The sequence below is a fragment of the Chiloscyllium punctatum genome, chromosome 44 (genome assembly GCF_047496795.1).
Source record: "Chiloscyllium punctatum isolate Juve2018m chromosome 44, sChiPun1.3, whole genome shotgun sequence".
Classification (NCBI taxonomy): domain Eukaryota; kingdom Metazoa; phylum Chordata; class Chondrichthyes; order Orectolobiformes; family Hemiscylliidae; genus Chiloscyllium; species Chiloscyllium punctatum.
Window position 1 is genome coordinate 39,005,538 of NC_092782.1, and position 13,905 is coordinate 39,019,442.

A 13,905-nucleotide genomic window follows, 5' to 3' on the forward strand; every position below is an offset into this window, starting at 1 on the left:
CTTGATTAGCAAGGGGATCAAAAGGAGAACGCAGAGGACTAGGGTTGAGAAACACATCAGCCATGATCGAACGGTGGACCAGATTGGACTCAAATGGCCTTATTCTGCTCCTATGTTATGATCTTATCTGCAATATACTAAAACACACCAGAAAAGGCTATTTGCAAAAGGTAAAACATCACTAATTTGTTCAGATCACCTCTAAACCATACAATTTCAATCACTTTTTTGATTTCCACAAGTGTTCTTTACTCTTTTGATGTCCTGCAAGAGAGAGAGAGAAAAGGGCAAAACTTTTTTTTAAACTATGCTGAAAGCAATTTGCAATACCAATATCCCTCATTTTGTCAACAAATATATACTTTCAACAACTATTTTCTACATATTTTCAGTACTTACAAATTCAATTTTGCAGATTCGCCAGAGAAAAGGTATGTCCTGGAACTGCTTCAACACTCCTTTCAGATTCACCATCACAATTGCAGCTAGCACAGTCTACAAGAGATTAGTTTGAGTTCTAAATCAGAGGTCAGAGAATGCCGCAAATTAATCTAACACAAGAACCATCACCTCTAACATCAGAACGTTTTAAAAAGGCTTTTTTTATACAAAAGGTTAATTATTTATAATCTAAATTCTAATACATGACAGTTTAGCAACATGGTTAGCCAAACTTTTATACAAAAATCACAAGAGTATAATGACACTAAATTCTTTGAGTTAGATTTTAAACATCCAAATCACTGCCTATATCATACTGTGCATCACTTAACCCCTGTGCTCACTAACATGGGTGATTCCTGATCTAGGACACCCCAATTTAGAAAAGATTCTCATTCTCTATTTAATATACTCAAAGGCTTCACTCCTCAACTTCAGAAGCTCTTTCCATCCTACAGTCCACTAAGATCTCCATGCAACATCAATTCTTCCTGCTTGTGTCAGACTTTAAAATTGCACAACTGTCAACCATATTTTCAGCTACCTGGGTCTCAAACTCTAATTCTCTTCCCAAAACTCTTCACTACTCTAGCACACTCCTCTCCTCTAAATACTGTTTAAAATACATTTTTACCACATTTTCTTTACCTGCATCAATATCTCTTTACTGGTTGAAGGAAGTGGTTGTGAAGTTTTAGGATGTTTAGTACTTTGGATACACTATCATTGGAAGCTGTTGATAATGTTTATTATTCTTCTCTACACCTCACTTGCTTTATTGCTCTCACTATTAAAAATGCATCCTTACCCAAATTTCCAGTATTTTTAAAAAATTCATTCAAGAGATGCGGGCATTGCTGGAAACATCATTTATTGTCCATCCCTAATAGCCATGATGATAACAGTGAGTAATTTATACCACTGCAGTCTGTAGGATGGAGCAACCACTCTAAACTCGGTAGAGATTGGTAATAAAAGAGGCACAGACATTAAAATTATAGTGGTTTGCATGCCTCCTACATGAATCCATTATCTGATGGCTAAAGTCACTTTGCATGGCATTTTTGTTCACTCAAGTTCACAAAGAAAACAAAAATATTTTTAAAATTCTAGAACTTGTTCTGGCTCCTAAAGGGGAACCACCACTGCCCCTCCATGCAGGCCTCATGTTGACATCTCAATCAGACCTTGTTAAAAGTACCTCAAAAGTACAATCAGCATACTTAAGGATCTGTGCAGGGGGATCCAAGATGGCGGCGACCCAGCAAGTCTGAGTCTACAGTACTCCTCCCAAGACTTGGGCAAACTGGGTCACCCACCCCCACCACACTCACCAAATTATTTAAAATAACTGTTTAATTTAATGAGTTGCTCAGCGTTGAATTTAAGCAATTTAATCTTCAGCAAAAATGACTAAAGGGAAGGGAGCCCGCAGCTCTCAAAAAGCAGGAACCCCTCCCCCACCCTCTCCAGCTGCAGCAGAGGCGTCCGCAGCCGCCCCCGGGGGACTTGCCTACAGTGGCAAGCCTCGTAGAAATGATCTCTAAACTCGATGCGAAGATTGACGCTTTCATTGAAGAATCCCGAAGTCGATGGGATTCACTCTCGGCTGCGCTGCAAAAGCACGACCAAGACATTAAAGAAATCAAGCGCCAAGTCGGAGGGGCGGACTAAAGGCCGTGACCTCCGAAACTACAGCACAAAATCGGCTGTGGATCGGGTCTGGACTCTTGAACAGCAAGTCCGGACCTTAGAGAATCATATTGATGACCTCAATAATAGAGGTCGTCAAAAAAATATTCGTTTGCTTGGCCTTCCCGAACGGGAAGAGGAAGGCCAGCTTACAGCATTTCTCGAGCAGTGGCTGCCACAGCTTTTAAATCTGGAAGCTGGATCAGGCCAGGTAAGGGTGGAATGGGCCTACCGGGTTGCAATACGCGGGCCCAGCTCGAACCAGCGCCCTCGCCCGGTCCTGTTCTGGCTGCAAAGCTATAGGGAGAGGCAGATACTCCTAGAAGCCTCTAGAAATCTTGGAAAAGATTCCCAAGCCATGATCTATAAAAGGATCCAAGATCATGTTATTCCAGGACTTTTCCCCAGCTCGGGTCCGAAAGAGGAAGGCATTCGATGAGGCGAAGTAGTGTTTTAAGGGACTTAAATATTCAGTACTCCTTACGCTACCCAGAGACGCTACGCTTTAACCATGAAGGATCCGTGTATAACTTCAGATCGCCAGTAAAGGCTAAGGAATTTTTGGACTCTCAGATAAATTGAGAGAGACAATGGATGTTGGTTTGCCTTTCCCCCACTCCGGTTTATATCCCCCCTCTTTTTCTTTTTTCTTACCTTACTGTTTACCATCTTGGGGGGTGGGGAGAGGGATTTATTTATTTGTTCTCTATTTAGCTATGTATGTATGTTTAAGGTGGTTACCTTATTCTATTCTACCTCTGTCTCTAGGAGCGGGGTTGTTTTTCCCTTGCTATTTTGTATTATTATATTTAATTATTATTTGTTGAGGTTGTAATTTTATAGTTATATATGTTTATACTTGGTATTAACATTACCAAATATATCCAGGTGTGGGTGGGGGGAGGGGGGAGGGTGTTCATTGTTAACTCTAGCTTTGTATTATATCTGAATTCTCCTCATCCTATTGAGGAACGCCTGGGTCAAGGATGGGGCATTGGTTGGGAGAGGATACAATGGATCTTTGGAAAGGAAGTGACACCCCCTGGGAACAAGGGGGAAAATCTCCATTTAAATATGCTTTATACCTTTTTTATTATTTAGAAATAGTTTTTTGTTATTCTGTTGAGTGTATTAGAGAGCCTTTATTTTTGTGAATTTTATATGCTCTATGCTCGGGATGTTTTGGATAGGGTTTCCCCTCCCGTGGGGTCTCGGATTTGCCCGGTTGATTATGGTAGATCAGTCGGTTAAGTGGTGCACCTGGAATGCCAAGGGGAGTAATTCACCAGTCAAAAGGAAGAAAATATTATCAAATCTTAAGGAGGAAAGAGTTGATATAGCTCTCCTACAAGAGACACATCTGTTGGATAAAGAACACTTGAAATTACGACAGGGTGGATTTGATCAGGCCTTTTTTTCTTCTTTTAGCTCAAAAAGTAGGAGAGTTGTTATTCTTATTCAGAAGAATTTCCCTTTCAAAATCCGAAATCAGATAAAAGACGAATCTGGACGATATATTCTGATTAAAGCCCTTATAAGTGGAGAAGAATATGGGATTTTAAATTTGTACTGCTCCCCGGCACACCCCTTTAAATTTATAATGGAAGCCTTCTCAAAATTGATGGCTCTTGGTGCCAGTCATACAATTATAGGGGGAGACTTTAATTGCATTATGGATCCCGAAATAGATAGGATTCCCAAGAGTACTGCAGGAGTATCTCCCAGATCTAGACAATTGGTGGATCTGAACAAAGAATTAGGATTAGATGTATGGAGATGTCTTCATCCACAGGGCAGAGATTTTTCTTTTTACTCCAATCCACATAAATGCCATACCAGAATTGATATGTTTTTTGCCCCCTTGATTTTTTAAAATTCCATATAATCCTGTAAAATAGGTAGTATAGTAATTTCCGACCATGCGGCTGTATATATGGAAACCAAGGCGAGGAATAATGGGACATCCCCTCGGCATTGGCGTATGGACCCCTTCCTAATGAAAGACAGTAAATTTGTAAAGTACTTTTCTCAAGAATTTAAAACTTATTTAGAAATTATATTAGGTACGGCTAGCAACCCATCAATGATGTGGGAGACCATCAAAGCTTACGCGCGAGGTTTGATCATCTTCCACTCAGCGACCCAGAAAAAATTCAAGGGAGAACAACAACGTCCGCTCGAAGCTCACTTAAAAGCAGCTGAAACTGCATACACTGATAGACCTTCTATTATTAAATTGCAAAGGATTACGGCCCTTAGGACAGCTCGAAACACTACGCTTACCCAAACGGCTAAGCGGGAAATATTATTTGCAAAACAAAGGTTATATGAATTTGGCGACAAATCGGGTAGATAGTTAGCATTTCTTGCAAAGAAAAGAAAAGGCCCCTCAAACGATCACATCCATCAAGGAAAGTACGGGTATTTTGACTCATCATCATAAAAAGATTAATGCAATCTTTAGAAAATTTTATTCTGATTTATATAAATCGCAGGATTGTGAAGACAGGACGAGGAGGATGCAATCATTTTTTAAAAATTTGACCTTTCCGGGCCTAACTCCAGAACAGGTATCGGTCTTAAATGCTCCCCTAACAGTCCAAGAAATACTTGATGCAATCAGGCAACTTCAGAGCGGTAAGGTGCCTGGCCCAGATGGCTTTCAAGCTGAATTCTATAAAGAATTTACAGAAATATTGGCTGGTCCACTTATGGACATGTATAACTATGCATATAGTCAGGGCTGTCTCCCGCCTTCGCTGAAAGAGGCAAATATCTCTCTTATCCTTAAAAAAAAGGAAAGGATCCAGAAGATTGTATGTCACACAGACCTATATCCTTGCTAAATGTAGATTTTAAAATCCTTTCTAAAACGTTAGCATCGAGGCTAGAAAGGGTACTGTCATTTATCACAAAGGGCTGTAGATCATCCAATAATATTAGAAGGGTTTTGAATATGATTCAAGCCTGCCATCAGGGAAAGATACCAAGAGTAGTAGTTTCATTAGACGCGGAAAAGGCATTTGATAGGGTTGGTCATATTCGTTTTACACATTGGAAAGGTTTGGCATTAGAAAGGTGTTTACCAAATGGGTCTCAACATTGTATAGTGATCCCAAAGCAGTTGTGGTTACCAATGGATTAGGTTCGGATAGCTTCAGTGTGGGTAGGGGCTGCCGTCAGGGATGTCCTCTCTCGCCATTGTTATTTACGCTAATAGTTGAGCCACTAGCAGAAGCTATACGGGCTGATCCTAATATAACGGCCCTGAGGATTGGTACAGGTAAACATAAAATTACCCTGTATGTAGATGATGTTCTTCTATTCCTCAGTAATCCTCTGATGTCCGTACCTCGCTTAATCCAAGTTATTAATACATTTACTGTATTTTCAGGCTATAAAATTAATCTCTCAAAAATCGGAGGCTATACCAATGGGTGGCCTTGCTATGATATCCCACTTGGTGGATGGATCCCATTTTCCCTTTCGGTGGTCCCTGGAGGGTTTCTTATATTTAGGCATTTTTATTACCCCAGTATTTGGTCAGTTATACAAGGCTAACTTTGAGAATTTACTGGAATGGATAAGGCAGGACCTCCAGCGATGGGGAGACCTTCCAATTTCCTGGCTGGGTAGAATAGCACTAATTAAAATGAACGTCCTGCCCCGTCTCCTATACCCTATGAGAATGCTTCCGGTGATGCTGCGGAGGCTGGCACTATGTAAATTATATTGCTGGTTGGGTTCCTTTATCTGGAATCATAGACGGCCCCCCATTAAGCTGAAGAAGCTACAGCTTCCACAGGCAAGGGGAGGATTGGACTTCCCAGATTTTAGGAAATATCAGTTAAGTTCCTTATTAAGTTACATCGCTGATTGTGGATCAAACAAGACCCAATCAATCTGGCTGGACATCGAGGCTTCTCAAGTAAAATGCCCACTTATTCACCTTTTATTTTCAGACAACAGGAAAATCATTACGGATCACTGTAAAAACCCTATAATACTAAATACAATTAAAGCTTGGAATATAATGCAGCAAAATGAGGGCAACTCACATAAAACATCCCCCATGCGCCGATAGTGGGAGCATGGGGATTCCAACCGGGGTTTACAGACGCCACTTTTAAACTCTGGAGACCCAGGGGTATCTCATGTCTAGGGGACCTATTTAAAGATGGGGTCTTTATGTCTTTTGAACAGCTGCGTCAGAAATTCAGATTACCTAATGGAGACATCTATCAATACTTCCAAATTCAAGACTATATACAGAAGAAGACAACGTTATTAGATAGTCTTTATAAATCAGATAGAGAACGTAGAGTACTACGACCAATGGGGGTATCCTCCATCAGTACCATTTATCATTTACTACATGATGTAGTATTGGGAGATATGGACAATCTGCTTAAAACATGGGATCAGGAATTGGGATTAGAAATCTCTATAGAAACGTGGAATGACATTTGGGAAAATGCCAGAAGAATCACCATATGTAACAGAACTCAGGCTACCCAGCTGAAGATACTTCATAGGGCCCATATAGCACCAGATCGATTGGCAAAATTTAAGGCAGGGCATCTCCAATGTGCCCCAAATGTAAAATAGAGGTGGGCACTCTTGTACATGGTCTATGGACCGGTCATAAGATCCGTAGATACTGGACTAAAGTAGCAAATGCCCTGACAGAAATTTAGGAACGGAAATTAAAGTGAACCCTGTATCGCTCCTTTTGGACTTTTAGAACATATCCTCCCTGGACATGCATGGGAAGAGACTATTTTCTATTCTCTTTCTGTGCAAGGAAAAATATTTGGGTAAACTGGGTGGCTGAGGGCCCCCCTGGACTTCCAAATTGGCACAGATTAATTATGGAATGTATTCCCCTTGACTTCCTTACAAATATGGTGCACCGAAAGACCGAATTATTTTATAAAATATGGCAGCTCTTCTCGAATTATATGAATACAGATATTTCGGCTATCCTAACAAGGACTTTTATTTAATTGAGATTACGAACCTGGCTGGTCCAGGGCCCCTTGGGAGAGGAATCTGGCACGAATACGGGTTTTGTTACATTTGATGTTAACACATTCCGAGCATGTATCTCACTACCCAATTTCTATGTTATCCGCTGTTTTTTTTCTCTTTCTCTTATTTGAATAATGTAAGAGACTTAAATATACACTCTGGTTAGTTGTAGGTTAGATTAGTAGTTAGTTGAGTTGTGTTTTTTTTCCTCTGTATTTTTCTTTTGTTAAATTTTGGTTATTATATATTTAAGATTTAATTGTATATCAATGTTTGTACTTGAGTTGTGTTTATTTTTGTAAACTTGTAAAAATGTTAAATTTCTAATAAAAATATCTATATAAAAAAAGGATCTGTGCAACTTGGACTTTGCTACCTTCAATTTTAACTTGCAGTCCGCCACAAAGTCAAATGATCACTGGGTAAGTTTCTCACTTCAATTCAACTGTTCTCATGTGGTTTCCACCAGATGAACGGAATTAAAATTAATTTAAAGTAACTGATCATAAAATACACCAATTTGCTCAATACCAAAACGTCAAATCAAGACAGATGTGCAAACAGAATTACGCCATAGAAGATTAGCTTCAAAAGATCATGACTCTATTATTTGTGCTAGTTCTGTAGCAGCAACACTTCGTCTCAAATCCCCAGCCTACTTCCTGCAGCCCTCACATTCTTCCTTTTCAGATAATAATTTGATTGTCTTATGAATGCATCAATTGAACCTGACTCCATTACATTTCCGATAGCAGGATCTATAATGCACTAATTCACTGTATGACAAAGTTTCTTCTCATGTCTACATTGCTTTGGGTAATTTGTGACTTGTACCTGATCCTTCCACTAACAGGAACCTTTTTTTTCCTATTACACCCAAACTCCTCATATTTTGACTAGTTCTATTGACTCTCCTCTCAGCCTTTTCCAAAGGTGGTGGTTTCAACTTGAACATAGATCAATGTAACTGAAGTGTAACGTCAATTAGAAGTAGGGCTGAGGTACAAAGAGCAAATAACAAAGAATAATAGAGCACAGGAACAGGCCCTTCAACCCGCTAACCCTGTGCCAGTAGATCAAGTAATTGTAGCAAACTCCATTAAGGCTGCAACTTGTTTAAAATAAACCCTTCTGAATTACTTTAAGTCATCATCACAGTTGAAAGAAAATTAAGGCTCCTATCTAGATCATTAACACTTACTAAGCATGCATGCACAAACACTGGAGAAGGACAAACAAACTGTAAATGTTGTTAGCAGTTAAATACATATCAATAGTAAAAATATTGTTTAGATTTAAGAAAGCAAATGTTTGTACGGCCAAGGCAGACAGAAGGACAAAAGAATATTTGAAGGTGAAGAAAGGAGGATTTTAAAAATTTTAAATAGGCATATTGGAAACAAGTATAAAAAGGATAATGAAAATACTAATCCTAGACATACCTGAGGTAAACATTCGAAGAGAAAACCAAAAGAAACAAGGATCACCAACACAACTGCAGCAGATATTGCTCCAGCAATCTACAAAAACGAAAATAGAACAAATTAAATTTTTAAAAAAGGGCTGGAAATAAAGTATTTTTCCCTCACCCTTCCCATCAGAATTAAGGTTGTCATGTGGTTAGCTTCAAAAGATCATAACTCTCTAATAGTTGAGAGAAGCCAAACAGTAGCCTCAATAAGTTAATGAACGGGAGCTTAAGTAAAAAAGGTTTCTGGGCTCAAAGCACGAAAACTAAAACAGGAGATTGTTGCAACATTTATAGTGCATTTTATTCTAGTTATATTGTAACAAACAAAAATCCAGTGTCTTTGGAATTAGTATGATTAAAGAATAGGACTTAAACACAAAAGTGGAAGCGATACAGATTGAATACCTAAGACTATAAGACAGAGTGGCAAAAGTAGGCCACTTAATCCTTAGAGAGCTCAAAGCTGATCTGATAACCCTCAATTCCACTTTCTTGCTTTTTCCCCCATAAACTTTGATTCTCCTACTGACTAAAAATCTGTCTCAGTCTTGAAAATACATATATGGATTCAGCAGTCCCGTGACAAAGTGTATCTGCAGGATTCTGAGAAGAAATCTTCATCTATCAAATGTGTGACCTCTCATTCTACAAATATGCCCAGTATTCCCAGACTTTCCCCAGAGGAAACAACCTTTCCAAATCTACCTTGTCAGGTTCACCAAGAATCTTGTTTGTTTCATTAAGGACACCTCGCATTCCTTCTGAATTCCAATGAATATAGACCTAATCTACACAATCTCTCCTTATGATACCATATGGTATCAGCATAGTGAACATTTTCTAGTCTGCCTCCAATATTAAGACATCGTTTCTTAGATAAGGGCCAAGAAAACCGTTCACAGTATTCCAGCTGTGGTCTGACCAGGACCTTTTAGCAATTTTCATGTTCCATTGAAAATAAAAAGCCAATATTCCATGTACCTTCCCTATAACTCTTGAACTGGATACTAGTTTCATGATTCATGAACAAAAGACTCCAAAACCCTGCTATTCCGTAGCTTTCTACAGTCTTTCTCTATTCAAGTATTATTCAGCTCCTCTTTCCTTCCTGCCAAAGTGCATAACCTCATTTTCCATTATTATATTCCATCCGTCTTCATCCCTCTACAGAATATCATTCTCCCCTACCTACCTTTCCACCTACAGTCATCCATAAAATGTAGCTATTCTACATCACTTTCTTTATCCAAATCATTAATATACACTGTAAATAATTGTGGCCCCATCCGTGGCATCCTAAAAATTCTCCCTTTATCCCAATTTTTGTATAGAATATAGAGTACCTACACAGTGGATGCAGGCCATTTGGCCAAACAAGTCTATCAACCCTCTGCAGAGTAATCCACCCCTACCCTAATACTCTACATTTACCCCTATTAGTGCACCTAACTTACACAGTCCTAAACACTATGGGCAATTTAGCATGGCCAATTCACTTAACTTGCATATCTTGGGATTGTGGGGGTAAACCGGAGCACCCGGAAGAAACCCATGCAGACACAGGGAGAGTGTGCAAACCCCATACAACTTACACCAGAGGCTAAAATCAAACCCAGACCCTTAGTGCTGTGAGGCAGCAATTCTAACCACTGAGGCACTGTGTCTAATAGCAGGCCAATCCTGTACCCATGCTAATATATAGCCTCCAAACTGCATGGGCTATTCTAAGCAACTAACGTGTCATACCTTACCAAATGCCTTCTGAAAATCCAAATATATCAGGAGTTAGGATGGTTTGTTAATTTTTCTAGAAATGCAGTATTGAGTGAAAATGAGGACTAAAGGTATATAATACAGTATATCAAAAAAAAGTCTGAAGGTTACTAAAAAGGGAAATGTCTCAGATGCTCAAAGAAGCAATGGAATTGCTTAGAAAGTAAGTGGGCCTCTTGCAACTGAGTGGCATTGTGACTCAGTATTTTCCTCAGTTTCTAAAAGGATGAAATCGGAACTAATCATTTTGGAAGTTATACATTTTGATACACAAATTAACACTAGATACAGTTATGATCAGAGACCATTTTGGCTGACTTTACTGTACACCTCCAACTGCCTGACATCAGGTTACAAGGGATTGGCGGCATCAGGCTGCATATCAAAGAGCAATTCGAAACTATTCCTACCTACAATAATCAGGTTACTTAAACCCTCTGTCAATAAAAAGTCTCCTTGTAGGCATGTGTTCCATTAGTTCTGGTAGAGCATACACACCAGCTTTCTGGACAACATAAATGGAGTACCTTTTCAGCAGGAATTCTATTGCTATGCCAGGGATTACAAGAGCTTCAAACTAAAACTAAGCTGTTATACTCATTTACCCCAAGAAATGTCCTGCACCAGTTACTGGTCAAACTTAATGCAGAGCTGTAGTAATGTAGATCAGCTGCAAACAGTTGTCATTTCCCTGTTAAGAAGCTTACTCAGCAGTCAGCTTGATCACTGACAAAGCTGTTCAATTTTGGAGCAAAGTGTTGACTTAAAATAACTCAAGACAGTCAGTTGATGAAAGTCAAACAAAAAAAAACTTACCAGTTTGTACACTTTTCACTAAACTGGATGCCAACAGCTGCTTCTAGAAATTCCCACTGGTCTAGGAGTCCAAGCTGCTGACCACAATTATTACTTTATTTGGTTGCTACTGCTTTAATTGACTCGCATTGAGCATACCACTAGCCCCAGGCAATACTTCTAGTTGGGTGGTAGCTTTTTGATCAGCATGGATATAATGGGCCATTTTCTATGACTTCAATGTCTTAAGTCTACAATTTCTGAAGGGGAAATAAAATGGGGATATTTTGATCCAAAGGGCTACCTGAGAAATATGATAACAGAATCTAAAGAGGTTTTAACATCCCTGCAGAGTTTGGTCTCAACTTGAAAAATAGACATTTCAGCAAAATCATTAAGTTCTTTGACCATGTCACTACCAAAAACAGATGTCAACCCTTAGAAAACTATGGTGACCACCGATTTTCTGAAACCCAAGTAGGTTTTAGACATTTAGCATTTTCTAGGCATGGTTAATAAGTGGGTAAAATCTTTCTCAAAACTTGCTTTCATCTCAGAAGCTGCAAGAGATCAGCAAAAGTCAATGGTAGTGTGGAGTTCAGCAGGATGGGGTAATCCGAATAGATTAAACAGCCGGTCCCTTGCGATGTGTTCGACCATTATGACCTCAAATCATCTATAGTTAGAGTGGATGCCTCTTCTAATGGCCATCCAAAGTTTACTTTGTACCTTGCTTCTTGACAGAGATGGAGCAAAGGTATGCAAACAGCTACGTGGGCCTGACTGCTGTCTTTCACGTTGTAACTATAAACCCTTCAATGTCCTTTGTACTGTCAAGGAGATAACCAAGATGCTCACATGAGTGTAACAGTTCATGTTTCAGGTGATGGACTCAGTCAGAAACTGACAGTCTTTCCAGACAATCCTCAAGCCAACAGATGCTGAACAAGTAGAGAAGATACTTATGACCATGAATGCTAGCCAGATCTTGGCACTACTTGACTACAGAGTCATACTTTATGAGATGGCCTCTAATTATTAGTTTTCTGCTTTGGATAGTACCTTAAACCCCACATCTCACAGTAGAGGCTGCAAACTACAGAGTGGATTACAGAGTAACCTCGACTATCCAGCATTCAATTATCTGAATATTGGATTATCTGGCAAGATCGCAAGGTCCCAATACTCGGCTAAACACACTCACCCGGCATTCAATTAACCAAACAAAATACTTCCTGCCTGTGTCCTTCAGATAATTGAGGTTCCTCTGCAGTCAACTATATAAAATCAATTGGTTTGATTCCCAGAACTGAGCTGCACCAGTTTCCCTGTGCATTGGAAACAGGCAATCCAAAGACAAAATTAATCACAGGACAATTGAACTCAATAGGTATCTTCCGGACTTTGTTTGGTCTCTTGTAGAAAGAGGATAGTTCTCATTTGGCTACTGTAAGTCACAGATTACCACTTCAAATACCATGTCTGAGATGTTGTTAACTGTGCATAAGCAGTCTCTCTCATCCACCCAGTCTACAGAACATCCATTCTTCTATATCACTCTAATCAATATAGTCAAAGTAGATCATATACCCTCTACAGGACTTGAATCCATGAACAACAAACTTTGGGGGAGATAGAGAGGTTAGAAATAAGTTAAATGGGATTCATGTTAGTTAAATTTTGTATTAAGATGACACTTTTAGACATGAAATGAGAACATACTGGAGGGAATATAGTGGTAGGTTCATCTACATATTCATTAGACCCAGAGACATGCTGGGATGTATACATGACCAAAATGACTGTTGCTTTATTAATGAAAAAATTGTAAACGAAAGTTTGTTTACTGAAGCCCACTACTGTCCAGCCTGCACTTGTTGGTCTCTTTCCACACTTGCACAAAAAGCAGCCCATAAACCTACTTTGCATATAGAAAAACCATCAACTAGTAGAAAAAGTGTTTTATGGTCTTGTATGCCGAAAGATCATCAAATCAATAAAGGCCCTATAAAAACAAACATTTTATACTTTACTATTCTCTAGCATGTAAATAAATATTTAAGAAGAACATGCTTATCTTAAAGCTAGTTACTGCTTGACATTGACCAGTACAGGCTGCAAATTTATACCTCTGTTTTTCCTCCAGTGGTCTCTTGCACGAGGCTTCGGGACATTGAGGTGGTAACAGGAAATGTTTGGAAAAAGGATCCAAAAGTATTACAAATACCCAATGCAATAAGTTCCTAGAGAAAGAAAATTTGAAGAAAATTTACATACATTTTCCAATAGAGGATAAAGTGGACAACAAACATTCAAATGGGGAAAAAAACCTATCTTGTTATTTTGCATAAATTGTGCCCACTTTAAAAGAAAGTAGACATATTATCTAGGAATCAATATATTATAGCAATATTGAAAGGTAACAAATATTCTAGTCGGATTATGTATTGGAATATATCTATTCCAGTGCAAGCGTTAGAAGGGCATTCTTACTGAAAAAATCCCAGTTCATATAATTTTTAAAAGATTGCTTTGGTCTTATTGCAGTTTTCCAACCCTTTAGATTAGATTACTTAGTGTGGAAACAGGCCCTTCGGCCCAACAAATCCACACCGACCCGCCGAAGCGCACCCACCCGCCGAAGCGCACCCACCCAGACCCATTCCCCTACATTTACCCCTGCACCTAACACTAAGTGCAAT

General features: G+C 39.1%; 1 protein-coding gene across 6 annotated transcripts in view; it reads right to left on the reverse strand.

Moving 5' to 3' along the window:
* The window catches only part of slc26a5 (solute carrier family 26 member 5), a 94,564-nt gene that overhangs the window by 26,360 nt on the left and 54,299 nt on the right, over positions 1-13,905 (reverse strand). For all 6 annotated transcript variants that reach the window (XM_072562688.1, XM_072562692.1, XM_072562691.1 and 3 more), the window contains 3 exons: positions 13,333-13,446; positions 8,607-8,684; positions 400-495 (listed from right to left, as the gene is read on the reverse strand). In XM_072562688.1, the coding sequence (XP_072418789.1) occupies positions 400-495; positions 8,607-8,684; positions 13,333-13,446 (288 nt within the window). The remainder of the gene's footprint in view (positions 1-399; positions 496-8,606; positions 8,685-13,332; positions 13,447-13,905) is intronic.